Below are 24,926 nucleotides of genomic sequence, written 5' to 3'. Positions count from 1 at the left end.
ACGACGTGTCTCTGATTCAAGCGTGCCGATTTCGGTCGTCTTGAATCTTGTGCCTGGCAAATGGCAGTACGAGGCACCATACTGCACTCCGCTTGTACTCTGTGAAAACAATTTGCCATGTGCTATTTGCTGTTCATCTTACTCCTCCCCTATCCTTCCCATTCCCGCCGAGCGAGTAAGCCCAATCAGATAGCCAAAGACGCAGCTGTTGGCAAACAGTCATGCCACATATACGTATTCTAGCCCAATTGAGAAGATGTATTGTGCATGGTGCATGCCAAGCGCCCCCAGTGTGTTGTGAAAAAAAAAAAAAAAAAAAAAAGTAAGCGATGGCTTCAGCACCTTCAAGATTAGCACGGCACTCGGTGATACCCTGCAACAGCCGCGGCATCACCTCAACGCAAGCTGACCTCGTGTCTCAGCAATCCCCCGATAATCTAATCTCCCATCTGATAAGATCCAGCTGAATTTGCGGTGAGAAGGAAAGAGAAAAAAAAAAGGGACGGCTTGGCAGCAGCCGTACTACGGGGTGTTACATGCTAACATGGCCTTCTCCATACCATCTCTCACATACCCGCATGTGAATAGCCTCGTCGACCCGCTAGGCGATCGAACCGATCAATCGTGGCAGCCCAACAAAAACCTAGCCGCAATTGGCAAAAACTGGCTCCTTGTTTGCGAGTCCTTCTTCATCCTCGGGTTCCAACCCCCCCAACTGTTCATCAGATCAACCGCAATTTCCGAGATCTTGTGGTTAAGCTCACCCGGTGGCGTGACATTTCCCCCTTCCAACCCAACGTTCCGGACAGTGAATATTTTAGAGATTTACGAATACGAGTAAGCTCAAAAGCATTCAAGAAAACGCATGTTGCTATTTCTTTCTTGCTTCATCCAAGCGACGTCTAGGTTAACCGCTGACGTTTGACCATACACAATCCTGCTACCCTAGCAAGTTCTCATATAACATGGACTCAAATCTTAAAGTACCGGTAGTAGTTTAGACATTGGCAAAGCGTCGCGGCTAAGCATTAATAAGATTCTCTTCATATGTAGTAAAGCCAAGTGCTGGAAATCTTAATCTCCCCTTTATCTCTCTAGCTTGACACGCTGGTTGCATCTAAGATGGGAGCCTTCCCCCACCGTATTTTCCCTCATGATACATGTGATACAGGATATCCGAGGAAGCAATGCGTCGTCTGCCATCTCCAATACTAGGTGCTACAATCGCCCAGTGACATAGTAGGGTTACTGTGTACGGAGTAAAGTAAGCCACCCGTTACTCACCAGCAGCCAATAAAACCATCTTGATACAAGCAAACCATATAATTGAGAAGAAAAGTGAGGCTCCAACATCCATCAACGAGCTTAATTTATATATGTACGTATATATAGTAGCGGTATGGGGTAAAAATGAAGATCAAAAAGTAAAATAATAGTAAGGGACACAAATGAAACCAATGCTGATAAAGCTCAATGCCACGCTCTGCATAACACGCGATGGAAGGGTACTTGACAAATGACGATGCTGGTGCAGTCGCTATGCAGAGGAGAGTGGTTGCAAGAAAAGAAAAGAAAGAAAATTGAGAAACAAGAAACAAAAATTATGCCGGTGACAAGGTATAAATAGCCTCCCCCATTTTCTTTCACCACTTTTTTTTTTCCCAATCCAGTACGCAATATCCAATATATCGTCCTTCTTTCTTCGTTACTGTTGTAGTACTTTTCTTTTTGTTTTCTTTTTTTTTTTCTTCATCACGGTTTTTCTTCTTCTTCTCTTGTTTTGCGTCATGATTCGTCGGCTGCTGCATCCATCTTGCGCTCCAAGCTTCTGGTTGCCGCCGCGGCTGTCCCCTTGACAGGTCGTGGACTCAACACCTGAGGCACTGACTGTGCAATGCGAGTCTGGGATCCAATGGGCTGTGTCGATATACCTTGACTCGTCCCTCCTGATACATCATCCGTCTTCCCTCCCAGCTTGCGCAATAGCATCGCTGACTGCTGTTGAGCTAGCTTCTCTAATTGCGCTGTGGGATCCTTGTCAGGAAACTCCACGTCAGCTACCCAGCATTTATGTGTAGTCTATTTAGCTGCTTTAGATTGATTAGTACGTACCCATTCGGCCTGTGACGGCACGCCCTCAGCTGCCGGCAGCACTTTTCCAGCGGCATCACGCCCGCGAGGAACTGGCGCTGGTGTGACTGGCAAGCTGGGCCGCTCCGTCTCAGTAGGGAAGTCAGTAACCTTGAAGCTACGCTTTGTCTCTTCCTGTTCCTCTTCGTCGTCGTCAACGTCCTCATCTCCTTCCTTTCCACGGCTGCTTGATCGGTGGCGCTTCTCAATTGCTTCCGCATACTTGGAGATGCTAGGGTCTTCATCCCAAGCATTGCCTCGAGAATATGTTGTCCAAGATGCTGTTCCTGCCTCGCTCTTATTGTCCGATGTCTTGGAGACTGGGGACTTGGGAGGCGATTTGGTTACTGAGGAACGAGCACCTGAAGGCTTGGAGGTCGCAACTTGTGGCTGTAGCTCTGGCTCATCACCGTAAAAGGATCTGGTTGCCTTGGGCTGTTTTCCCTCCCATGGGAATATGGGTCGTGGTGTCTGATTCTGCCCACCCCAGTTCTGAGGCGTATCATTTCGAGTATCGGCTAGAGAGGCGCTCCTGATGCGAGTTCGTGTTAGTTTACGTATTCTGCTGAAAGGTTGGATGAACGAGATCTATCATCTTACTTTTGAGCCTCGTAGGCCTGGTTATAGTTTCCACCGCCATTTGCAAGCTGGGAAATTTCCTAGATGGAAAAATTAGCCGAGGTTTAATTGCAATTGATAGTGCTGCTGTAAACTCACCTTCTCGCGGTAGTGGCGATCATACACGGCCCACCATCTGCCAACCATTTCGTCGTAGGCTGAGCTTCCATATGAAGCGTTACGGCCAGCACGCCAGGGCTTGTCTGGGCCAATGAAGTGGACCATGTTGATGCTGGACTGGAAGTGTCGGTAGGCAGGGAGGTATTGGTAGTGCGCGGAAGGAGTGACGTTGTAGGTGAAAGGCAAACGGTGGAAGTTGTTCTTGAAGTAAATGTTGAGGAGACCCTGGTCGGCACCATCGAAGGAGATGCCCCTCTCGGTCATGGCGACCATGGCGTGGTAATCGCCGGTGTTGGGCGTCAGTGCCATGACGCCGGTGTTGAAGAGGTCGGGCCAACCAATATCGGGGGAAGCCGCAAAGGCGTGTGGGAGATCGAAGAGCTCGTCCGGAGCTCGGTAGGCAACGACGTCGGCATCGATGTAGACAATTCGCGAGAACTGCGTCTGCTTCCACAGGTTGATTTTTGTAAAGGCAGAGTGCAGATCAGCACGGTTCATGAGGTACAAGTTGGCGGGCTTGTCGTTGCGGATTCGGGGGACAGGCAAGACATAGTCGTAAACGGTCTAATTGCTCGCGCAAAGAGGAGAGAAAGCGTAAGTCAGCGAATTGTTCTCTAATGTATGCATATAGACGTATATCTTGACTCGAAAGCGTACCTTGAGCTGGACAATGGCGTCGGCGGTCACACCATCGAGAGTGACCAGAACTGCGAGCTTCTTGGTGGTTCCCGCGTCACGGAGCGAGTGAGCAAGCACCAGGGCACCTAATAGTTCATTAGTTACAATACGTCTCCAGGGGGGGGGAAATGGCGGGAGACAACATACCGGGAAGGTAGGCATCGTTCAACAGAAGCTATAAGAAGACAGCCACGCCGTGGCGACAATGTTAGCTTTCCGTTCTTTGAGCTATATAACGCAGAGAACAAGCGGGGGAGGGAGGAACAAGGACGAACCGTAGCATATGCATGCTCGCCCCAGCTTGGATCAGCCATTATGAGCTAGATGAGAGCAAAGGTTATAGCTAGATACGCAAAAAGGATGGAAGAAGATAACAGGAGGGGTATTCCGCAGTCTCTGAAATCACGCTTACGGGACAGAGAAACGAGAACGACCTTTACGGAGGAGGAGCAGAGGGAATAAGAAGAAGAGGGGAGAGGAAAAAAAGGAGCTCCGGGAGTGGGAACAGCAGCGGTAGAAATAAAGAAAGCGTTGGGAGGCAACTTTATGGTGATGGAGGTTGGAATTGGGTACGGCGCAAGAGGGTGGCGTAGTTTAAGGTGCCGTCGGGTTGGCGCTACTGTTTTTCTCTTCATCATTGATGCGACTGCGACTGCCTGCTGCTGCTACCTAATGGCTAGGTGCTAGACCTGGTAGCCCATCTATCCACAACCTGCTAAGCAGGCACTAACACACCGATTGCTTGAGGCCATCTCCATCCCCAAAGGCACCTAGACCATCCAGGTAGCTATCTGTCCGACAGCTGATGGGCGGCACCACAGCCATTGGAGCAGTCGCAGGCCCGCGCTAGCACACCTGTCATCGAGCTAGCAGCCACTAGCAGCGCTGCAGAAGCTCCTGCACGGCCTTTCCCGGGCCCAGCGCGTCGCTGATAGCGGACGGCTTGCATGATGGCGTGCAAGCGAACTGGCCCAGCTTGCAGACGCAGCACGATGCGCAGCACATCAGGCAAATGTCATGCACATGCTCGTATCAACAGAGAGGTTGGAAAAAGGAGGGGGAGGGGTAAAAAAGTCGAAACCCCTCCAGCTCGTCTCAGCGAGCCAACCACGTTGCTGCGGATTTTTCTCGTCGGCGCAGGCGAAAGCCGTCCGCCAATTCGTTTGTGCTTCTTGCGATGTACTGTAGATAACGCAGCGTACAATACCTACAATACACGCCCTCAATGCCCGATCATTCTACTAACACCACAGAAGGACCAAGCACCCAATGCTCAAGATAAGCAGATGCCCAACTAATGCCTACAGATATAACAAACATGTGGCCTCTCTCTCTCTCTCACTCTCACTCTCACCTCGAGATACCATATGTGCCCATTTATACTAGCATCATATCCAATTCGTCACCTCCACGCAACATCCCACCCACGGACGCCACTCTATAGGCTAGACGGCCAGGCAGCTTGCAGACGGCGAAAATTTTTATTTCTCTCACCATTTCTCGCCATGCCATGCCATGCTATGCCATGCATGCTTGCAGATGGCCTTGCATGAAGAAGCAAGAGCGAAGAAAAAAGCTCGCAAAATAGCAACCTCTAGTGGCTTCGCGTCCGCCGTTGGCCCCTCCCGGATGCTGGTCGCAGAGAAAGGCTCCGCAGTTGGGAATCATTGCTTCTGTGGTTCTGCTTCTCTGGGCTGCGTCCTCAGATTTGCGATCAGTACTGGGAACCGCGCGACTAAGGCCCAACGCCGCCTTGGTCGGGCTCCCTCGCATGGTTTATCAGTTCCCATGCAAATGCGCGCAATTCTCGTGCGGCCGCGGCAGCTCCTCATCACGTACCAACATGCTGCTGCGAGCAGTCCTGATTAGCTGGCTCGCGCTGCGTCTCCATTTGCAATGTACGGCGAGGCTGCACATCCAGAGTCTTATTCGCCTCTGACGCCACGGGGATAGCTTCAACGTCGGGCCGTTAAAACTTGTTGCAAGGCAACGTCGTATTTGGTGCCGTGCAGTTTATTCATCCTTTCAATGGCCATCTCATTATCAATTGAACATCCCCCCTCCTTTTATCCGTCGAGCCCTCCGGGTAATGGAATTGAATTGATACCTGACAAACACAGGCCACATCCGGCCGCCTCAACGCTCCTTTATTAATTGTCGGGCAGAATGGCTCCCACTAGCTTCCGTATCTGTTTGGGGACGCTTTCTTGACTTCGCATTGGGGATGGGGCGGCCTGAGCTGCAGACCCAAGCGATGCCCTATCCTGCTTGTGGTCAACAGGTATGCGAATAATTATGGCAACTCTCCACTTTGCTTTGTTCATGGTCTCCTCTTCTCTTCGTCAACGATTTAGATTCTCCCGAGTCTCCACTGTATTGCTTGCTCCCCCGCACCTTGGTATGCTGAGAGCTTCTTCTGCTCAAAGATGTTGTGACTGCGAGACCTGCGAGATGCACAGTTTATATGCTGTTTTCCAATGATGTCTCTTTCACATGTGATTTCTGACCAGATTACAATATCAAACATTACAACTGAGTGGTGGTAGTTGGTCTATATTAGTGGTACAAATCTTCCGCCGTGCCCCCATCATCCTCTGGCCCCTCTTCTGTAAGAGCTAGGATACGACGCAGAGCAATTTAATAATATTCAAAAGTGATACGATATTAATGCGCCAATGACTCCGCTGCATACTCTCCTCTTCGCGATGACGAAACAGCTATAGATGTAAGAGAAACAAAATGCGTGATAAACAAAGAGAGGAGGGTAAAGAGAGAGAGAGAGAATAAAATAAAAGCCTCTTTCATGCATGCATACTGCAAGACAAGCCTCTCGCAGCAACCTCAAAGGTCCTTCTTGTAGGCGTGCTCTGGCTTGTGAGTGGTCTCGTAGTCAATATGAACGTAGGCCCGCTCAACATCGGGCAGGCTCTCCAGCTTAATCTGCAGCTCCTCTGCAACATCGTGCGTGTCTCTAAGCGTCCGTGATGGATCCATGACAATGTCCACTTCGGCAATCAACCGCGGTCCCGAGTGGTAGACTCGAACCGTATCAATGCCCTCAATCGCATCTGAGTGGGTCAGGCACACGTACGTGATGAGCTGCTGCATGTCCAGAGGCGCGACGACGCCAACAAGTAGCAGGAACTCGTTGAAGGCAGTGTAAAGCCAGATGCCAGAAGTGAGGATAGACAAGAGAATGGCACCCATGGGATCAATCCACCATTCCAACTTTGCACCACCCACCGAAGTCAAGATACCAAAGCCATTGACGAGCAGATCGTTGCGGTGATCCTGCCATAGAATGTTGACCTGGCTGTACTTGTCCTTGAGTGACCAGCAGTACAAGAAGAGGCAAAACTTTGTCGCAAACGCTGCACAAACAGAAATGACCGAAGGGAGATGGAATTTCTTCTCACCATCCCCAGTGGCTAGCTCTCTAGCTGAGAAGGCGATGATGATGAGGGCCACGGCGCTCATGAGAAAGCAGAAGACGATGTTGCCCACCGTCTCGAGCCGCGCCTTGCCAGCTGGAAAGCGTCGCGGGTCGACCTTGCTAATAGCGCGGTTGGACAGAATAAGAGCGAGGGTGCTGAGCGGATCGAAAACGGCATCCGCCATGGTGGTGAACAGAGACAGCGATCCGGAGGTGATGGCAGCATAGAGCTGGAGGGCGGTGAGAACAATGTTGGCCGCAAGCGAGCCATAGATGGCAATCTTGACCTTGGTCTGGTCCTCTCCCTGCTCGACACGGGCTTCCTCTACGTGCTCTTCCACCGATTTCAGCATTCGCTCGATGGTTGCGTTTTGATTCTCGTAGAAGCCGCGGACTTTACGGTGGTCGCTCCTGGGGCCTTGCTTCTTGGCTCCGTTGGCACCTCGCTCACTGTCCCTCTTACGAGATGAATTTGCCTTGATCTGCTCGAGGTCTGAATCCGTTTTATAGGACAAAGACAGCCCGTACGGGTCGCTCTCGGCTGATAGACGCGGAACGCGCGAGTTGCGGCTTGCGGTGAACTGGCTCTCTACATCAGTAATTGCGGAATGGTGGCGCTCTACCGGATCGTGGTCTGTCACTTCGACAGCCTCGACGCCGGTGCTAGAAGCATCTCGGGCGGCAGGTCCTTTTGAGCTGCTGCGGCTGGAGGCAGGCTGGAAACGCTGGAGATTGAAGACATTAGGATGATGAGTGATGGTGTTCTTTGCGTCGGGCGTCATGAGGGGCCACCAAGTCTCTCTAATTCGATTGTGAAGAAGAGGAGACTGCCGAAATCAATTCGAATGGTGGTATCTCTTTCACCGGTGTAGCCGGTAGAGACGTGGGATTGCGCGTGGGGGGGTTGGCACGTTCCCACCCAGGAGGCCTCTGAGAAAATGCTGGCCGTCAAGCGCAACCAAAGAGAGCTCCAGAAAGACCAATGAATCGACGGCTCAGCCCTGATAAACAATCCCAGGATGAACAATCTGGCGCTAGGAAAAAATTGATGATGAAAGGACAGGCTGGATCGCGATAAAGCAGGTGGGCGATAGATTTATGCCAGGGGCAAAAGAGTGGGAATTTGGCCGAGATAGCAGCTGTGGAGAGCTCGAGATGGCGCACGCAAACAAGGGACACAGTCAGCGCAGACGTGGGGGCATTTTTGGTTGAGATTTGAGAGAAGAGGATACGCTGAGGTGGAATAGACGAAAAGGTTGGTCGGATCACTCCATGTCTTAGCAGGACGTCAAATCGATTGATATGGCAATCTCGGTACGAGCAGAACTGAGAGGGGGGAAAATACAGCCTGGGGACGCAGAGCTCTTGAGCGGTGAAGTCGCCACTTGCCAAGTTTGCCGCGTATCGCCTTCACCCCTCCATCTCACCTAGAGTATGTATTGCGTGTGATTGATGATGCGCGATTGCTTCCCTTCCTGAACCCATCAAACAGCTTCAGCGAATGACGGCCACGGATGAGCGCACGCCGATCTCCATTGTACATATGTATGTAGCACATATTACTAAGCTTTGGGGCTGAGTTTGTTGCGGGACTTCAACGCTTGTTGAGATCTGTCGTGGACGAGTACGTCTACACCCGGAAGCACTGAATTGACAAAATATTAAGTCGACAGTGAGGAAATCCATGTAGAAACAGTTGAAATAACCTTTCTAGATGCAGTGGAGATTGCTTAGATCTTAAATAGATCTCGATTCAGGTTTAGTATCGGCAGGTCGGGCAACTTCGGAACCATCCAGGTTCGCTTCCATTTGCGGCTCAAATCTGCGACCCACGCTGCGCCTCAGCCGTGTTGCTGCAGAGGATTCTTCTTAGCAGCATGGCCCAGCCGCAAGAATATGTATTCTGTGATTGATGAGTTGACTGAGTACATTATTATATGATGGCGTTCTCCTGTGCCTCGCCTTATTAGGAGAGCGTATTGAATTGAAACATGTTTAGTGTTTCGGTTTTCTTCACAGTACCCATCTTCAATATCACAGCTTGATATCCCCAATAGCTGATCCCTAGGTATATGCAAGAGAGCGTAAGGGTAAGTATCCTGCCGAGCATGATAAGCGATACCAACGTGAACAACTACCATTAAGGTATTTAAATCTAAAAAATAAAAACGCCCTGATACAAACCTTGAAATAGTACTACATATTATCCAAACCGCCCGCCTTTTACAGCTTGGGTTCTATCTTGGATCGCTTCAGTATCCAGTCAACCACATCCTTCGCCAACTCGTCCTTGCAGAGGTCTGCATGAAGTTGATGATACCCGCCTTCATATGACTTGGTCTCCTTATCCTCAACAGCCGTCTGGTCATTCATAAACTTCACGGCCGCATCATAGCTGCACGTCAAGTCGTTCGTGCCATGCGTCAACAGGAGGGAGTGCACATCGGCCCCCAGCTTGACCCCTCCCCCAGACAGCGTCGCCGTACGATCCAGCAATGACGCCAAGCCCTCCAGCGTGCCCGTATCGTGGCACAGCGCATCGTTCCTGACGGATTCAACCACCTCCGGGATGCGGCTCAGGTGCTCCGGAGGCACAACATGCTTGAGCTGCTGCCGCGGCAACAGGCGTCCAACTAGTCGTCCGAAGAAGACCTTGAGCGAGCTTGGAACCTCGGCTGGCGAGAAGCCAATGAAGGGCGCCACGAGGACCCAACCGCGGATCTGGCTCACCAGCTGCTTGTACTGCGCGTCTCCAGCCAGCATGAGGATCTCACCACCGCCCATGGAGTGGCCCATGACGAAGACGGGCACGTCCGACGGCAGCTTGTCCTGGATAAAGGCGGCGACGTCGGCAACGACCCGCGACGTCGGACCCGTGAGGCCCTTCTCGGCGGGCTTCGTCACGCTGCGGCCCCAGCCGCGCTGGTCCCATGAGAAGACCTGGATGCCGTGCTCGGCGAGCTTGGGGAAGAAGTCGTTGTAGCGGTTGATGTGCTCGCTGAAGCCGTGGACGAAGATGACCTTGGCTACCACGGCGCTCGTCGGCTGGGTGACGGGATTAGCAGGCTTGCTCGGGGCCAGAAATCACATGCCAAAAGCATCAGAAATAGGGGAGGCGGGCCAACAAACCGTCCATGTCTTGGTGTAGAAGCTCGCATCGCCGATCTTGAACTGGCTTTCTGTAGTCGTTGCCATGGTGAATGAGTATCAGACGATTATATACGGAGTACAATCAGATATATGGCTACAAGAGACCTGAAACGACACTCTCTCACCAGGTTAATAAACGATGCAGTGAAGACGACGACGGGAGCCGCCTAAATAATCGGCAGAGCTCGAAAACGCGCTGAGATGCACCTGTAATGTCACTGTGGGCTAGTGGCTGTCCGCCTGCGGCCACAGCTGTGCCTAATTGGATCGGACCTCGAGCCGGCCTTTTCCTTTACGGTGGAGCTCCATCGGGTAGATCGTCAGCTTCCTCGGCAGAAGCTAATTTTCACAGCTCGTACCTAGGTAGGCAGTAGGTTGTGTATCTCCATATCGGTATGTTTTGAAAGGTGGCATTATCAATGGGAGAGCGGCATAATTTTATGATAGTGCCAACTTTTTCAACTATTTTCCATACCCCGTTTTCTCAGCAAATAACCCCAAGTAAGCCAGAAGTGTAAAGCACATCACCATGCCATTGAACCAAATTGTTTTCATTCATTACCTCTTTAGCCTCTTTTGTCCTTCACTATTTGCTCTCATTTATAATACATTTTCCACAACTTGCTATTCTCAAGACATCGTCTTCCGAAGTACGAGTTCGAGTGGAGTTATTACTACTACCTTGCCACCTATAGATCCGTAGTATTCATTGACATCGCCGCCCTCGAGGGACATGCGGATCTCTTATGTATAAAACATTCAGTATTTGGCTCTAATACGCCGTGTTGAACCTTCCGTAGATAATATACAAGTTTTGACCAGACAACTCAACTCCAACTCCTTTATTTTTGACATTTTTTGGTTTGAATTGCTAGTGATTTCAGCGCTTCAGGGCACAACATGCCGGGTAACACCTCACCGGCTGTTGGTTTTTTTTTTCTTTATTGGCGAGGAGGAAACTTTTCTCAAAGAGACACTCATCGTATTCAAGGGCGCCCTGGTTTGTCTTCTGTTGATTGAGAAGCCTTCTCTCGGTTCGCTTCTTCGCCTTCTTCGACAAATCGTTCCAGGTCCTCGTCTCTAGCAAGATCCTCTTCAATCTCTTCAAATTCGGTGATGTGGCTTGTAGCTTCAGTTGAAGGCCGCTTTATTGGGATCTCGCCGCCGCTCATCTGCCACTCCATCAACTTGCTAAAGGCGCTTTCTTTATCCGCAGCAAGCTGGACATAGCTGCCAATCTCCGCCACCATTCCGTCCTTGTTCAACACAATGATTTGATCAGACCGTTTGATTGTAGACAGTCGATGGGCAATAGATATCGTAGTGTTGTTGCCTCCGAGAAGTTTAGCGAGGGCTTCATTGACTAATGTTTCTGATTCCGCATCGAGAGCCGAGGTAGCCTCGTCAAGGATCAGGATATCAGGGTCCTTGAGCAGTGCCCTGGCTATGGCAATGCGCTGCTTTTGACCACCGGAGAGCTGCGATCCCCGGGCACCAACCTGGGTTTCCAAGCCGTCAGGGAGATCGCTGATGAACGTACAGTTGGCTCTCCTAGCAGCTGAGATGATTTCTGCGCGGCTCGCATGTGGCTTTCCGTAAGCGATATTCTCAGCAATAGTACCCGAGAACAGAACAGGCTCCTGAGACACAACACCGATGCGTCGTCTTAGCGACTTGACGTTCATTGTTGAGATATCAACGCCATTGATGGTGATAGATCCGGACGTAGGATTGTAGAATCGCAGTAGCAAAGATGCCACTGTGGATTTACCGCCTCCAGATGGACCAACGACGCAGACGTTGCTTCCAGATGCAATCGTAAAATCCAAGCCGTTAAAAATGTTTACAGCCGGCCGAGTGGGATAAGCAAAATGAACGTTGGAAAATCGGATGTTGCCCTGGGCAGACTTGACGGGAACTCCAACTGTCTGGTGAATGGTGGGCTTTCGGTCCTGCAATTCGAATAAACGGCTGGCAGCGCCAACACCCTTCATAAGCTCTGAGTAGAAGCCCGAGAGCCCAAACAGACTGGAGCCTGCAAATGCGGTATACATCATGAAAGAGGTCAGATCTCCCAGGGACATGGCACCGGATCTTACGAGATTTCCTCCAACAACAAGCATGGCCAGGAGGGTCATGTTGCCGGCCCAGCCTGTCGAAGAAAAGAACGTTGCGGCGATGTATGATTCCTTCCTTCCAAGAGCAAAAATCTTACGGACCTGCCTGTTGTATCGTCCAATCTCCTGAACCTCTCCAACGAATGCCTGACTGGTTTTGATGTTTCCAAGTCGCTCTTCTGCTATTTTTGTCAAGGTGCCGAGATTTTGCTGTATCGCCCTGCTCACATTTCGAATAGCTCGTCCATAAAAGAAGGCGCCAACAGCAATGGGTGGGAACATGAGAAGTAGGATGCCGGTAAGCTTAGCACTTGTCCAGATCATGATTGCGAATCCGGCACCGCCACTGAAGATTGCTCGAAGTCCGTCGCTCAGGTTGGAGGTGATTGACTTGCCAACAATGACCGAGTCAGATCCGAGTCGCGATATGAGATCACCAACCCGATTAGCGTCGAAGAATTCTGCATCTTGAACATAAGTCCGTCTGTAGAGCTGAGATCGTAGTCTGGCGACAACTCTCTCTCCAATAATCCGCAGCAGAATGATTCGTCCAAAGCTGGTCATGGCTCCGAGTGTCAGAACTCCACCCAAAGCGATAAAAAACTGATTCAGAGAGAGGCCAAAGATGTCAACATCGTCGATACTGCCCTTGGTTGAGATATCCAAGATGCGTCCAACGGAAAACGGTATGAGCATGGTAACGCCAGAGGAAATCACCAGAAAGAAGAAGGCCAGTCCCAGCCAACGAGCTTCGGGTCTGGCAATGGAGAGCAATCTCCATATTTCCTTCATGCCAGCTCTTGCCGGAGCCTTTCCTTCTTTCGATAACCTAGCAGATAGATTGACATGTGCCGCATTGGCTGCCTTTTCGCTCTTTTGAAATTCTTCACTGGTCTCGTGTTCGGTGTCCTTTGTCTGCCTTGCTGGCTCTACCGTTCGTGAAGTCGCATCCTGAGAATTTGATTGAAGTTCCCGTGCAGCAAGCGAAGTACCAGAGAATTGCCGAGTTAGATGTACAATGTGTCCGTATCCGGGAGAGGATTGACCGGAAATGCCAGAGTGCGGCGGAGCCGTCCGTAGAGATCCTGCAAGAGTATGGAATGCGGCGGGAGTAAAAGCGGGAAGAGAACGCCGACTAGCAATTGACGGACTTAGGAAATGCGGCTGGCGCAGAAGAGATTCGGATGTCGAGAAGCATTGCGACAGAGATGCCCGAGCAAAAGCTGTAGACTCTTGCGCCTGCGATGCTAGCCTGGGAGGCAGCGCTCTTCGCAGCGCCCCGGCATTCATGTTAACCGAGGGGACCTTTATTCGGCCGCCCAGCGGTACAGCATCGAGTAGCTGGGGAGCTGGCTGGAAGAGAAGGCCGGGATCGGTGCTGAAGGAGAGAAATCCGGCGACAGGTTGTAAGGAGAGTAAGAATCAGAAGGAGGGAGCGAAAAGAGGGTGGGAGCGAAAGATTTCCACAACTGTGCTAGGAGATACCGTCATAACTCGCGGCATTTACAGCTGGATGCGCTGCAAGCTTGTGCTGCTTGCGCGGGTTAGCAGCTAAAACGCCGTAATTAGTGGGCAAAGCTCGGCCGAAAGTCGGTTTAACGTGGATGCTTTGCTGCGCTCCGGATTCCGTACGGGCCTGAGGCCGAGCTCAAAGGTCCGAGATCCGATGCTGAATTGGGATAGGAACGGCGAATTGGCTCCAATTCACAGAGGCAGTGTCTATGTAAGGTAATATTCGTTATATAAATTTTAACTGCTCTAACTACCACAAGAAGGAATATAGAATCTTGACATTATATCGAGGAGCGAGCGGGCCTCAGCATCCAAGTACGTAGTAGTACCGTACTCGAGGAGCCTCTCCAAGCCGCATCCGGCTTTGAAATGTTGACAAGTCCTACATGGAACTTTGCAATAACCTTAATAAGCCACAGATTGCACTGAAAGTCGGCATACATTTAGAAGCAGCTACAATGAGTGAATCGATCAGATCGCTTCCGACACGACTTAAAAGATGATGTCCCGCCACGGCATTTTGGAGAACACGACTTCGTTTTTAGAAAGTAACAGCATCCTAGTATTTCAAAATCAAACATCGTTGCCTTCTTTTAGCATTTCTGCGACTTCAGGATCTATGTCGGCATCGTTTCCGAGATCGGGAAAATCATCCCCATCGTCCACTCGTCGTCTTTTATTAGAGCCGTTGGTTGATATGGGTAGTGACTGAGTGAAGGTGGTGGAGGGCTCGGTTGCTGAGATGTCCTCTGCTGACTTCACGTCCGCACTGTCTTCGGTATTCTCCATAGGCTCGGGCATAGTGTCGCCGAAGTCATCATCCATACCAGGCGGCGTCAGAGCCTCCATCTCTGGTCGATCAAGCTCGGTCGGCGGGCTGCCAGATTCCCCTTCTGCATGAGAACCGTTGTTTTCTGCAGGTCCGAGTGCTCTCATGATGGCCACTTCGACCTGCTGCTTCTTGTCTTCAATCTCTCGTTTGCGGGTTGACAATTCAAAAGCTGTAGACTTTTCACTTTCCAGAGCCGCTCTATTTGAATCCAGCATTTTCTCCAATCCTGAAATTAGGTTCTCTCGAGCCTTTACGCACTCAGCCACTGCGCTCTCTGCGCTCGCAAGGGTCTTGAGCAAGCCATTTAGGCGTGCTGCATAGACAGGAGCTGAAGGGACCGGTACTGTAACGTCAACTTGCTTTTCGTACTCTTGGTTTGCAGAAGCGATAGTAGTCTTTAGTGGCACGCTGAGCTTGGTGACTGTCTGGTGTGCAGATACAAGCGGCGTGAATTCCGAAGGTACCAGAGCAGATGATCCGCCGCCAAATGGGGAGCCTCCAAAACCAGGCTTCACAGATCCGCGAGCTTTATCTAATTCTAAGATTGAAGTTAGTATCTGCAATTCTTTAACGAAGAGCTTCGAAGACTCGTACCGTTCAGTCGCGATTCGATAGCCGCCTGAATCGGTGCCTCAAAGATTGACCTGTCTTTCCAGACGTCAATCACCCGTCGCAATTTGCCCTGAATTTCAGCCGGTGCTCCTTTGTATGCGACTGCGGCAGCTTCTGCTATGACAGGAGAAAACGCAATGATGAAGTCCTCCTTGTGGCGAATACGAGACTGCTGTGCAACCTCTAGTTATACCGTATTAGCGTCTCTAGGCATGTATAGCAGGCCAAATCCCCCAAATGTATTTTGTATAATCGTAATAGAATGCATACCATTAGCAAGATAAACTAAGCTTAATCGTTTCGTACTGGACGAGTCTTTAAGTCGTTGCATCCAAAGCGCTACCGTGCGATCTGCGTGTCGTCTAAAGATACGGAGTCAGTGCACATTCCTCGTTTAACTAGACTTGTTCAGATTCAAGAAGAAACTGCATTTTACCTATGGAACATGATCCATTGAGCTGCAGTCGCAATGCTGTCATGGCTCTCATTGAGGGCTGACAGACGCGCCAGCACTGAATCGTCGTTGTATGCCATTATTACAATGCGGCAGCTATCCTTGGATTGAAGATTGCGTTCAAGGCTTTATCAAAAGGAACAAAAAGCTCCACCTGAAGTTTTATGGGCGATGCGCCTTATTGGGGTAGATTGACGATGCGACGCGATGGTAAAGAGTCTACAGCAACCAGTGGACCTTGGCCTCGAAGCTCAGCTATGGGCCTGCTATCAACTAGGAGGTGGGCAATTGAGGCGGATCGGGCGTGTATTAGGGAATGAAAACCCGGCTGTATGTCCGACAGTTTAATACGGAGTGGAGAAATATATAAAAAAGAGACTGCAGGTAGAATAGCACTGGCGAATAGCTTCGAGCATCAAGAAGAAACTTTGATGCAAGCTGGATGCTCTGGAGTCTGGTCCGCAAGAAGACTGGATAAATGCAAATATTAGCGTGATTGTACGGCGTTATGCAATATTAGCTACGCCTCAGTGGCTCTCACCGCCCGGCAGAACGCGGGCAGCAGTAGCCAGGGACAACAGGGAACAGATGGTCACTGCTAACGAATGCTTTGTTGCGCAAGCTAATTAGTACCTATTAATCCGACCACTACACTCTCCTTTGGCTGGATCTCTGGAATTCTTTGTTATCACCCTGCGTTTGTCACATCATCAAGTTTTCTCGAATCTAGCTACTTTTACAAAAATTCAAGATGGCCGACCGTTTCCCTTCTCTCGAGGACTTCGACTCTGGAGGTAAGCTCCTGAATGGATCCAGGTGCCTTTGCTCCCAGCTGACCACTTCTTTCCAGCGCAAACCGATATCAAAGATGTTTCCGACGAGCCCTCCGCCGAGGACTTCCTCGCCAGAGAAAAGGCTCTTTTAGGCGATGATGCGAACCAGTTCACGACAAGTGATGACGCAAACGTATTGGGTGAGACCGGCGGAGATCTCTTGGGAGAGACCGCCGCCGCCGAATCTTCTTTCGAATCTCAATTCCCAGACCTTGCCAACCCAGCCGCTGTGTGTAAACATTGGATCTTTACATAAGTCGTTGCGACGCTAATAGGACTCGTTCATTTAGGGCCTGGCGGGCGTGGATGGAAACATCATGACCGGTCCATCTGTGAGCTACAACTCAGGTTACCAAACATATGCGGCCGATGAGGAGGAGCCAGAGGTCATCAAGGAGTGGAGAGAGCGCCGAGACGCGCAGATTGCGAAGCGGGCCGAGCAATTCGCTGCCCAGCGAGAGGAGACGATAAAGGAGGCTCAACAGAACATCGATGACTTCTATGACAACTACAACTCCAAGAAAGAGAAAGGCATTGCGCAGACACGCAAAGAGGCAGAGGAATTTCTCGCGAACAGGGAGGATACCGTTTCTGGTGGCACGAGCTGGGACCGCATTGCAAAGCTGGTTGACATCAGCGGAAAGGGGGCCACTGGCGGAGCCGCCGGATCTGGCAAGGAGCGCTTCCGTGAAATGCTCATGAGTCTGCGCAAGGACGAAAAGGCACCAGGCGCAACTGGCTACTGATTTTTGATAGACTGAATTTATGACCAATTTAGTGATATTACAGGGCTTGGGTCAACAGGCGAGGAAGGGCCGGATATCTGTCATGCGACTTATTTGATTCGCATTCTCTTTTTTTCTTCTTTACCACGCAAGTACTATATAGTGGCACATGGGAATAATGGCTACGCATAATTAAAAAAAAGAAAACTTATGGAATACGAGATACACCAAGGCAAACAAAAACATGGCGGATCAATCCGACGGAGAAGATGAAAAAAATGGACTGACAAGATCCTATATTTACTGTCTATAAGACTACAAGTCATACAAGCTCCCAATCCCACATTTGATGCAAGTTGGGGCAAAATCAATTGGCTCGTCCCAGATATATGTTGACAGCTTAGTCCTTGCTGAACCAGGTGTTGTGGCCAGCGACCTTTCGGCTGGCGGCGTACAGGGTAGCTATGACACCTTAGTTTGAATCTCACAACAATCGTTTCATTCGGAAACTCACCACCGAAGCCTCCCCAGAGGGCAATCAGGTAGGGAGCCATGTACCAGCGGCTTCGGGGGTTCTAACGCTGCGTTAGCACTGTTCCGGCGTTTTCGCAATCGTCGATCCGTGCGTACAATCATCCACAGACGGGTGTGAGCCTTGTAGGCCTGCTGGTAGAAGCGCTGGTGCTCCGTCACCTTGTTCTTGGCGTTGATCATGCTATGATACTGCGTCAGCCGAAGTTCTCCAAGCTATGTGCATACTGCAGAGGCACCGCGCACTCCGCGGGCAGGCTGCAATTGGGAGCTTCCACATGCGCTGCTTCAAGCAAAGACCTTACCTCATTTTGGCGGTGGGTTGAAGACGCTTGCAGGGCTTCTCTTCGTAAATGTGCTTTGTTGTAGAGGGATCTCGAGGTTCGGAACGGCAGAAAGAGCCTTGGTTAGAGAAATGAGGCCATATTCTAGCTCGAAGTGGGTAGCTAGATGACTCAGCAAAGAGACCCATCAAAAATGCACACAAAGTGGGAGTGGGTAGGTGCCCAGCTAGCAACCGCCAATTAGATGCGCTGGAGCGAATATCAGAGTCCAGTAGAATCTAACAAAGGCTCTGTCTTTTGCCAAGTTCAGACTTACAGCTGCGGCATAGCATAACCAAAGCGCCTCGAGCCTCACGCATTGTTAGCGGTACCGTAAGAGAAACAGACCAATGCGGTGATATGCATCAAAGTTCGGCGGCCTGCTGGAGACAAGACAATCCCAGGAATGCAAAGAGCCTTGCCGTCTAGACCCAATCGCCCAGAATCGACTCGAATCGTTTTCAAGCTCTCGGCGCAAAGACCGCAGACAAGGCTTCGGCAATATTCCCAGCATTCGTCTGCCCTAGTTCGCCCATCTACTACTCCAGCAACAAATAGTATTCTACATCGAGCTCCTAAAGTTGTTTTTGGAGGCTATGATCGGAATCCATGGCGAGCACTCTCTGCTGGGAAACCAAGTTCCTTGCTGCAGCCATCAAAATGGAGAGAATACGGGAGTCTAGGGCAGGTGAGACAGCAACATGAGGCATCGTTAAATCTCCTGTCGTCGAACGAATCCCTTGCGGCAAGAATCAACAAGACTCTTCAAGATACAGAGGCCGATATTCAGCCCTACGATGCAGCCACTTGGGAAGCTGTATGTGGCGTGCTGTCTGATATGTATGGCCCTGATGGCGTCTGGGCCGTTTTCCAGTCTATTTGGCAGGGAGGAAAACATGAAATTATTACGTTCAACGATGCCGAAGCCCTACGCTGCAAAATCTTGTCAGCCGCGTTGAGCTCTGAACCACGTCTGTCTATGCTTTTTACTGCGGCTCGACAACTTGTAGCCCAGGAGAATTTCCAATGGCCTGGGCTCTACACGAAAATTGTTCACTTCTTCCTGGAACGTGGCGACTATGAAAAGGTGATTCGCTGGGATGAATCGCTGGCCCCCATCTTTCCAGTTGGAGCGGATGAATTCGGAGCTTTATTAGCAACCTTTGTTGTTAAACCGACTCCTGAGATGCAGAGCACTTTGACGGCGCTTTATGTCTCCGGCGCCAATCGCCAGCTATACGATCATGTGATACCGGCTCTCTTCGCTTCCGGCCAATCCAAATTGGCCCGTACATGGCGAAAAAAGCTTGTTTTGTTTAAAGATCTTCCATTGACGTCAAAGTCTCGTCCGTTTCTGCTTTTTCTTGCCAACTACTATCCCCATATACAGCTCACAGAGAGTGAGCTAGCTGTTGCTGAGCTCGACCGTGAGGAGCTAGTAGCTGAAGCTGAGGACGATGAATCATTCTTCGAAGTTGATAGAAAAGGGGTCGACAGGAAGGGAACTCATAGCGATGCTTTCATCGCAAAATGGTTTGCCAGCACCTGGACATCCCTGGAGTTTGCAATCAACCTCATATATAAGCTCGGTGTACGCACTATTGGCCCACGCGCGCTACAGTCTCTTGCGCTACGAGACCCAGATGCTAAGGAGGTTGCAGCTCGTATAGCTCAGGTGGAGAGACTGGGGATCAGAATCTCATCCCAATCATACTGCAGGATTCTAATTGCATTTGCCAGGAATAGTGAAGACGATCTACTGATTGACTTACTTCACTGCGACATCCACCCCGATGAATTTGATGATATGGAAACTCGGCATTCTCTCATGGCTGAGGCGGCTAGGACAGGGGATTGGAAGATGGAGCGACTTCTTCAAGGCATCGAGTGGGCTATTGAAACTGGACCAACGTCCCGACGCCTCAACTCCCTGCTCAGGAGCGAGCTTTCTAAGCGAAGCTTAGGCAAGGCGAGGGAGGTACTCGACCGTATGGAAGCACTGAAAATCAGCATGGCCCAAGCTAGTGCGACTGGGCTCCTTAAGCGGGTGTTTTGGAAGCTTGACTCTCACCCTCAACGATCCCAACGATCCCAACGATCATCGCATAAAGATGCTGGATCGGGCGACTTCGATGACCCCTTTTTGGACAGAGCCTTGAATGTCATCCGCCGCATTTCGTGCCACGACGTTGCCATCCCTATCCGATATTGGAAGACACTCCTCTACAAACTAGGACGCTCAAGACGTCTTGACGAGCTGGAACAACTGAGCTTGGAAATCATGCAATTCTACACCCCCCCTTACGGAGGGTTAGTACCAGTGCATCGGGAGGATTTACCGAGGCACTTCAATACCGAAGAAAGAGAATCTATACCAGCAGATTTACCATTCGTACATCACCATCATCCGATCCGACTGCTCTTCGATCCTTCGCTGCAGCGCTCCATAGTAAGATGGGGATTTGACCAGACGCTGGCAACCAAACCCCAACTGCCGACAACTCTAACATCTCTGCAAACGCCGAGCTTTTCACAATTTGATGTTGCTCGTGGGGTCCGCCTGCTAGCTACACTACGAGACCAGGGAGCTTTGATAGACACGCAGGTGGTTCGATCAAGCATCATCTCTCGTATCGCCACCGGGATGGTTCCTGGACGGCCTAGACACCGAGCAAGAGACAGTATCGAGTTCTCTGTAGAGAATCTGATGGATCTTATTGAAAAGGCATGGGGCTCAGAGATGTTTCCAGACGCGCCAAAAGTTGTTCGAGAAATAGAAGCGCGAAAGTCAAAGCTGTGGCACCAATATCCAAGATTGATCGATAGGACTTTCAATAAAGATTCCACATGAGGAACAGGCAAGCGGAGCGATATATTGCAAACTTTGCAATAGCACATAGCACGTAAGAATCTATTTCTGGGCACACGCAGGAGAGCCCCTTGTACAATACTATCTACAGAAACATGTAAATAAATTCTAATCAAAACCCCATAAACTCCCAAGTGTATCGTTGGTTTTTCTTTTTCCTCGAGGAGGATTATTCGCTCCATTATTGATACACATGATCACACGTCGTAAAGCAATATGACCATCAACCGCTTGTCAGAACGCCATGCTGAGCCACAGTTATCACGAAAAGAAGAGAGGGGACTTGCTCTCGTCTTGACTGCCATCGTCTCCCTGTACAACGCCGAATTCCCTTCCCACTCCCATCTCCTCTTTTTTTTTTTTTTTTCAACCTAACTTAATCCAGGTACTCAGTCCCTATTCTTCTTAGGTTTGACCAAAAGTAGAATGAACAGGCCCGCGACCAATAGCAACAGCAAGAGTATAATCTTCCTCTTGATGCTCCTTTTCTGATAGCCAGACGCTATTATAAGCTCTTTATCGGCAGCTTTGACTTCTGTATTCATGCGTTCAACATTATAGTCGATTCGGTCCAGCATGGTGCCCTGGTCAATGATCATGGTCTGAAGATCTCGGAAAAGGTCGGATAGCTCGATGATGCCTTGTGCGATTTCTTCGATTTCTCGCTCTCGCTGGGCGATGGCGGCGTCGTTTGAGTGCAGCGTCTTTTGCTGCATGGCTACCTGTAGCGTTGATTGGGAAAAGGATCGGTCGGCATCTGATTCTTGGAGTGATGGGTCCATGTACGAAGAACCGGGCATTGGCGATGTTGGACGGTCGATGGGACTGATTGCGCCGAGGCCACCCATTCCGCGGAGTTCTAACACTTGGGGTAAGCATGATTTTTTTTTTTTTTTAAATGTCAAGGTGGCATCAAGAACTCACTCTTGAGATATGCGCTCTGCTTCTTTCTAAAGTTGGCACTCGCTTCTTGGACCCTTGTGGCAAGGGATATCTGGATGTTTTTCGCCATTGTCTCCTCAGCTCTGCTGATGCTGTCGGACTGTTTCGACTCGCGAACCATGCTCTCAAGCTTTTGGATCCGCTGGTGGCACTGGTGAAAGCCCTTTGTAATCTCTTGGGTGAGCCTCTCGATCTGCACCTCTTCGGCCCGCTTGGTCTCGTCATCGTCAAAGCCCGGGAGCACATGCGTCTGGTGCAGCTTGTCGAGACGCTGGCTCTTTGTGGCAATCTCGGCGAGGAGGTCTGTGATCTCGTCCGAGATGTCCGACCACCGCGGCGGCAGAAGGTCCATCTCAATTACAGCGTCGCCATCATCTTCGAATGCGCCGCTCGACAGCAGCCCGCGCCGGTCTTCGTGCGCAAAGCTGCTGCTCGAGAAGGCGTCCGAGAAGCCTCCCTGGGCATATTTGGATCGTTGATTGGGATGATGAGCGTACGACTGCCGGTAGGAGATGTAGCTATGGGTTCTCCAGGTCAGATATGGCAGACGGACTCAATTAGGCGAATAGGTGTTCGCATCCGAGCTGCAAGGGCTGGGGATGGGATGGCGGCATAACATACAGGTTTGTGCGGTCGCGCCACATGGCGGACGCTAAGGGGGGGCGTCTGGTGGCCTGTCAGGAGAGTAGCAAGTCGACGATGAATGGAGCGGCTCGAGTATGGAAGCAATATTCCGGGATTTCATGTAATGACGGGCATTATCGAGCGCTGAGAGTGTCGACCTGCACCAATGCTCGAAGCTGGCTGGATGCATTACGACACTGCTCCAGCGGCATATACGCACTCAGCGCTAGCCCAAAGCGGCCGATGGCTGTATGAGTTTGGGAGCTCAGGCCAGTGCAGCTGAGGGACTTGGGCGGTGTTTACACGTGTCACGAGCGTTTCTGGCCATCACGGGTATATCTCCCTGCCGTCTGCCCTCTGTAGGTACTTCGCGGCTATGTAGTCTATACTCGCACTCAGGGACGTCTTATCATGGGAGATGGAGATGCTGTTCAGCTCGTCCCGTCGAGCCATATGACCTGTACAGTGCGAGCCGCTGTCGCAGGCCAGGCCCCAGACAGGCCTTCAGGGGGTCTCCTAGGCTAGCCGAGTGCGACAAACCACCTGCGACCCCGTCCTAGCATGGGGCCTGCCTGAGGATTAATACTGTCTGCCGATTCTGCCTTACGGGTCCCCTGACAGCAACGTTCTAGCTGGCCTGGCCTTCGTCTCTCTCCCCACGTCAACGACGACCACAAGCAAAAAGCTTCCGCCTTCGCTAAGACGCCACTAACGCTTGTTGTCGTATTAAATCGACCCTCTTGGCCTCGTTCACTTTTAAACTCTACACTCTTTGCTCGCTATCCATAACCCCTATTCACAATGGTGCGTGGCGCGCTGCAGCCCTCTATCGATCTGTGTCTATGGTCGCTACCCCGCGACCGTTCAGGGCTGCCCCCCCAATCTTCAGGAGCTTTTGTGTGGCTAACCAGCGAGCCCTCGACAGGCTGATTCTCTTACCGAAGAGCAGGTCTCTGAGTTCAAGGAGGCCTTCTCTCTCTTTGTAAGTCTCTGGATTCTCTTTTGCGATGAAATTACAGTCGATTTGGTCACTAACCCGGTGGCTACAGGACAAGGACGGCGATGGTACGTAGTGGCTAGTGACGCGATACTCCTCTTTCCCCTCCTCACCGTCCCCCTTATTTTGTGCGGGCTATTACTAGAGCGCCTGAACCTGCGATAGCGATCGAAATTTCCCCGACTGCCCATTTTTATGACGGATAGGAGGACGCAAAGCTAACAGCTTCGACTTCGCAGGCCAGATCACCACCAAGGAGCTGGGCACTGTCATGCGCTCTTTGGGCCAGAACCCCTCCGAGTCAGAGCTGCAGGACATGATCAACGAGGTTGATGCCGACAACAATGGATCCATCGATTTCCCTGGTATGTCAATAGCAGAAACACATGGACGGCTGCCGAATACGGGCTAATCTAGAGCGGTGAAGAGTTCCTTACCATGATGGCACGAAAAATGAAGGACACTGATTCCGAGGAGGAGATCCGAGAGGCTTTCAAGGTTTGTTACCCGCATTTGCGTAACCCTTTTTTTTATTCTGAAATTGACACTGGCGACTAGGTCTTCGATCGCGATAACAACGGCTTCATCTCAGCTGCCGAGCTGCGCCATGTCATGACATCTATTGGCGAGAAGCTCACCGACGACGAGGTCGATGAGATGATTCGTGAGGCTGATCAGGACGGTGATGGCCGAATTGATTGTGAGTTTTTGATCAACGGAGACGATTCTACGTTTTATTTTCATGTTTACAGAGCTTTGGCTAACCACGATTTGCAGACAACGAGTTTGTACAGCTTATGATGCAAAAATAAGGGACTGTTTGGAGTTATTTGCGACTAAGCCAACTGTTGAGCCTTATTAGAGGCCATGGATATGGTTAATTCTTACGGCAAGACTCAGTTGTTAGCACGCACACAACCTGTTTTTTCTTTAAGAAAATCAACGAGTTGATTTTATTCCCTTTACTGTCAAATCTTCAAGCGATTCCCGAAATTGCTGGCATGTCGAAAGAGTCGTGATGTTAAATTCTGGTAGCAGTCTAGGTAGATACCCTGGGCCTTTCTATGAATACTCTCAAATTATAAACCGGCGGCTCGCCGCGTATACGCATTTGTGGGCAACCATCTATTGAACACACTGGGCAAGCCGTAGATTGAAATGTAGCACAGTGGGATTTCCTGTCGATGCTGTGTTGGTCACAAGACCGACGAAGGCGGACGAGGAGCAAACAAGCGTGATATTAGGCTGCTGTGAGACCACGTTCCTTGTTCAAAGAGAGTCAGGTATCACAAGTGTAACCACGCTCCTTGACAGGCAGCAATTTTGAGGCAAGCATGTTAGGGCAAATATACGCTGGTAGGCAACCATTTAATGAAATTAGATTAAAAAGGGGAGTGGAAAAAGTGCGCATACAGGCGACCAACTC

The 24,926-nt window shown here is 50.5% G+C and overlaps 12 protein-coding genes across 12 annotated transcripts; 4 read left to right on the top strand and 8 right to left on the bottom strand.

Annotated features, from left to right (window-relative positions):
• Positions 1–60: 60 nt before the first annotated feature.
• On the top strand, positions 61–841 carry TrAFT101_009127 (uncharacterized protein; the record flags this gene model as incomplete). The annotated part of the gene is made up of 2 exons (XM_066128537.1): positions 61–101; positions 589–841. The coding sequence occupies 2 exons, from the start codon at positions 61–63 to the stop codon at positions 839–841; spliced, it is 294 nt and encodes a 97-aa protein (XP_065984657.1).
• A 1,238-nt stretch (positions 842–2,079) lies between these two features.
• On the bottom strand, positions 2,080–3,860 carry TrAFT101_009126 (uncharacterized protein; the record flags this gene model as incomplete). The annotated part of the gene is made up of 6 exons (XM_024901301.2): positions 2,080–2,662; positions 2,731–2,789; positions 2,848–3,432; positions 3,526–3,632; positions 3,694–3,721; positions 3,822–3,860. 6 exons carry the CDS (start codon positions 3,858–3,860, stop codon positions 2,080–2,082), a joined length of 1,401 nt encoding a protein of 466 aa, XP_024755710.2.
• Positions 3,861–6,387: 2,527 nt separating this feature from the next.
• On the bottom strand, positions 6,388–7,761 carry TrAFT101_009125 (uncharacterized protein; the record flags this gene model as incomplete). The annotated part of the gene is made up of 1 exon (XM_024901342.1): positions 6,388–7,761. The coding sequence occupies one exon, from the start codon at positions 7,759–7,761 to the stop codon at positions 6,388–6,390; it is 1,374 nt and encodes a 457-aa protein (XP_024755711.1).
• A 1,059-nt stretch (positions 7,762–8,820) lies between these two features.
• On the bottom strand, positions 8,821–9,120 carry TrAFT101_009124 (uncharacterized protein; the record flags this gene model as incomplete). Its single annotated transcript, XM_066128536.1, has 1 exon — positions 8,821–9,120. One exon carries the CDS (start codon positions 9,118–9,120, stop codon positions 8,821–8,823), a length of 300 nt encoding a protein of 99 aa, XP_065984656.1.
• An 82-nt stretch (positions 9,121–9,202) lies between these two features.
• Positions 9,203–10,174, bottom strand: TrAFT101_009123 (uncharacterized protein; the record flags this gene model as incomplete). Its single annotated transcript, XM_024908994.2, has 2 exons — positions 9,203–10,024; positions 10,109–10,174. The coding sequence occupies 2 exons, from the start codon at positions 10,172–10,174 to the stop codon at positions 9,203–9,205; spliced, it is 888 nt and encodes a 295-aa protein (XP_024755712.1).
• Positions 10,175–10,512: 338 nt separating this feature from the next.
• Positions 10,513–13,770, bottom strand: MDR2 (multidrug-resistance transporte). Its single transcript, XM_024907097.2, has one exon. The coding sequence runs from the start codon at positions 13,534–13,536 to the stop codon at positions 11,116–11,118; it is 2,421 nt and encodes an 806-aa protein (XP_024755713.1). The 5' UTR covers positions 13,537–13,770; the 3' UTR covers positions 10,513–11,115.
• Positions 13,771–13,958: 188 nt separating this feature from the next.
• On the bottom strand, positions 13,959–16,098 carry TrAFT101_009121 (uncharacterized protein). The gene is made up of 4 exons (XM_024907098.2): positions 15,639–16,098; positions 15,473–15,564; positions 15,185–15,385; positions 13,959–15,128 (listed from the first exon to the last, which is right to left on the bottom strand). Exons 1-4 carry the CDS (start codon positions 15,734–15,736, stop codon positions 14,332–14,334), a joined length of 1,188 nt encoding a protein of 395 aa, XP_024755714.1. The 5' UTR covers positions 15,737–16,098; the 3' UTR covers positions 13,959–14,331.
• A 162-nt stretch (positions 16,099–16,260) lies between these two features.
• TrAFT101_009120 (uncharacterized protein) lies at positions 16,261–17,623 on the top strand. The gene is made up of 3 exons (XM_024904553.2): positions 16,261–16,450; positions 16,507–16,718; positions 16,780–17,623. The coding sequence occupies exons 1-3, from the start codon at positions 16,408–16,410 to the stop codon at positions 17,233–17,235; spliced, it is 711 nt and encodes a 236-aa protein (XP_024755715.1). The 5' UTR covers positions 16,261–16,407; the 3' UTR covers positions 17,236–17,623.
• On the bottom strand, positions 17,499–18,120 carry TrAFT101_009119 (uncharacterized protein). Its single transcript, XM_024904554.2, has 4 exons — positions 18,051–18,120; positions 17,845–17,929; positions 17,729–17,789; positions 17,499–17,676 (listed from the first exon to the last, which is right to left on the bottom strand). Exons 1-4 carry the CDS (start codon positions 18,053–18,055, stop codon positions 17,615–17,617), a joined length of 213 nt encoding a protein of 70 aa, XP_024755716.1. The 5' UTR covers positions 18,056–18,120; the 3' UTR covers positions 17,499–17,614.
• Positions 18,121–18,325: 205 nt separating this feature from the next.
• On the top strand, positions 18,326–21,059 carry TrAFT101_009118 (uncharacterized protein). The gene has a single exon (XM_066128535.1). The coding sequence runs from the start codon at positions 18,475–18,477 to the stop codon at positions 20,917–20,919; it is 2,445 nt and encodes an 814-aa protein (XP_065984655.1). The 5' UTR covers positions 18,326–18,474; the 3' UTR covers positions 20,920–21,059.
• Positions 20,802–22,722, bottom strand: TrAFT101_009117 (uncharacterized protein). The gene is made up of 3 exons (XM_024907099.2): positions 22,501–22,722; positions 21,862–22,397; positions 20,802–21,796 (listed from the first exon to the last, which is right to left on the bottom strand). Exons 1-3 carry the CDS (start codon positions 22,521–22,523, stop codon positions 21,327–21,329), a joined length of 1,029 nt encoding a protein of 342 aa, XP_024755718.1. The 5' UTR covers positions 22,524–22,722; the 3' UTR covers positions 20,802–21,326.
• Positions 22,723–22,944: 222 nt separating this feature from the next.
• On the top strand, positions 22,945–24,617 carry TrAFT101_009116 (uncharacterized protein). The gene is made up of 7 exons (XM_024908995.2): positions 22,945–23,307; positions 23,429–23,485; positions 23,553–23,568; positions 23,740–23,865; positions 23,928–23,998; positions 24,059–24,200; positions 24,278–24,617. The coding sequence occupies exons 1-7, from the start codon at positions 23,305–23,307 to the stop codon at positions 24,310–24,312; spliced, it is 450 nt and encodes a 149-aa protein (XP_024755719.1). The 5' UTR covers positions 22,945–23,304; the 3' UTR covers positions 24,313–24,617.
• The last annotated feature ends 309 nt before the right edge of the window (positions 24,618–24,926 follow it).

Source organism: Trichoderma asperellum, chromosome 5 (genome assembly GCF_020647865.1).
Source record: "Trichoderma asperellum chromosome 5, complete sequence".
NCBI lineage: Eukaryota > Fungi > Ascomycota > Sordariomycetes > Hypocreales > Hypocreaceae > Trichoderma > Trichoderma asperellum.
Note: the sequence above shows the minus strand (reverse complement) of the source record. Positions and strands in the feature narration are given on the sequence as shown.

Excerpts from the sequence above, each read along its gene's own strand:
- MDR2 (XM_024907097.2), bottom strand. The coding sequence starts at position 13,536 with ATGAATGCCGGGGCGCTGCGAAGAGCGCTGCCTCCCAGGCTAGCATCG.
- TrAFT101_009121 (XM_024907098.2), bottom strand. The coding sequence starts at position 15,736 with ATGGCATACAACGACGATTCAGTGCTGGCGCGTCTGTCAGCCCTCAAT. Across the intron at positions 15,565-15,638 it reads CAATGGATCATGTTCCATAG|ACGACACGCAGATCGCACGG; the intron begins GTAAAATGCAGT and ends CCGTATCTTTAG. Across the intron at positions 15,129-15,184 it reads TATCGAATCGCGACTGAACG|AATTAGATAAAGCTCGCGGA; the intron begins GTACGAGTCTTC and ends CTTCAATCTTAG.
- TrAFT101_009120 (XM_024904553.2), top strand. The coding sequence starts at position 16,408 with ATGGCCGACCGTTTCCCTTCTCTCGAGGACTTCGACTCTGGAG. Across the intron at positions 16,451-16,506 it reads CGAGGACTTCGACTCTGGAG|CGCAAACCGATATCAAAGAT; the intron begins GTAAGCTCCTGA and ends ACTTCTTTCCAG. Across the intron at positions 16,719-16,779 it reads ACCTTGCCAACCCAGCCGCT|GGCCTGGCGGGCGTGGATGG; the intron begins GTGTGTAAACAT and ends TCGTTCATTTAG.
- TrAFT101_009119 (XM_024904554.2), bottom strand. Across the intron at positions 17,790-17,844 it reads ACACCCGTCTGTGGATGATT|AACCCCCGAAGCCGCTGGTA; the intron begins GTACGCACGGAT and ends ACGCAGCGTTAG. Across the intron at positions 17,677-17,728 it reads CCTCTGGGGAGGCTTCGGTG|CTACCCTGTACGCCGCCAGC; the intron begins GTGAGTTTCCGA and ends AAGGTGTCATAG.
- TrAFT101_009118 (XM_066128535.1), top strand. The coding sequence starts at position 18,475 with ATGCAAAGAGCCTTGCCGTCTAGACCCAATCGCCCAGAATCGACTCGA.
- TrAFT101_009117 (XM_024907099.2), bottom strand. The coding sequence starts at position 22,523 with ATGTGGCGCGACCGCACAAACCT. Across the intron at positions 22,398-22,500 it reads TGGCGCGACCGCACAAACCT|CTACATCTCCTACCGGCAGT; the intron begins GTATGTTATGCC and ends GAGAACCCATAG. Across the intron at positions 21,797-21,861 it reads GCAGAGCGCATATCTCAAGA|AACTCCGCGGAATGGGTGGC; the intron begins GTGAGTTCTTGA and ends CCCAAGTGTTAG.
- TrAFT101_009116 (XM_024908995.2), top strand. Across the intron at positions 23,999-24,058 it reads AGATCCGAGAGGCTTTCAAG|GTCTTCGATCGCGATAACAA; the intron begins GTTTGTTACCCG and ends ACTGGCGACTAG. Across the intron at positions 24,201-24,277 it reads CGGTGATGGCCGAATTGATT|ACAACGAGTTTGTACAGCTT; the intron begins GTGAGTTTTTGA and ends CACGATTTGCAG.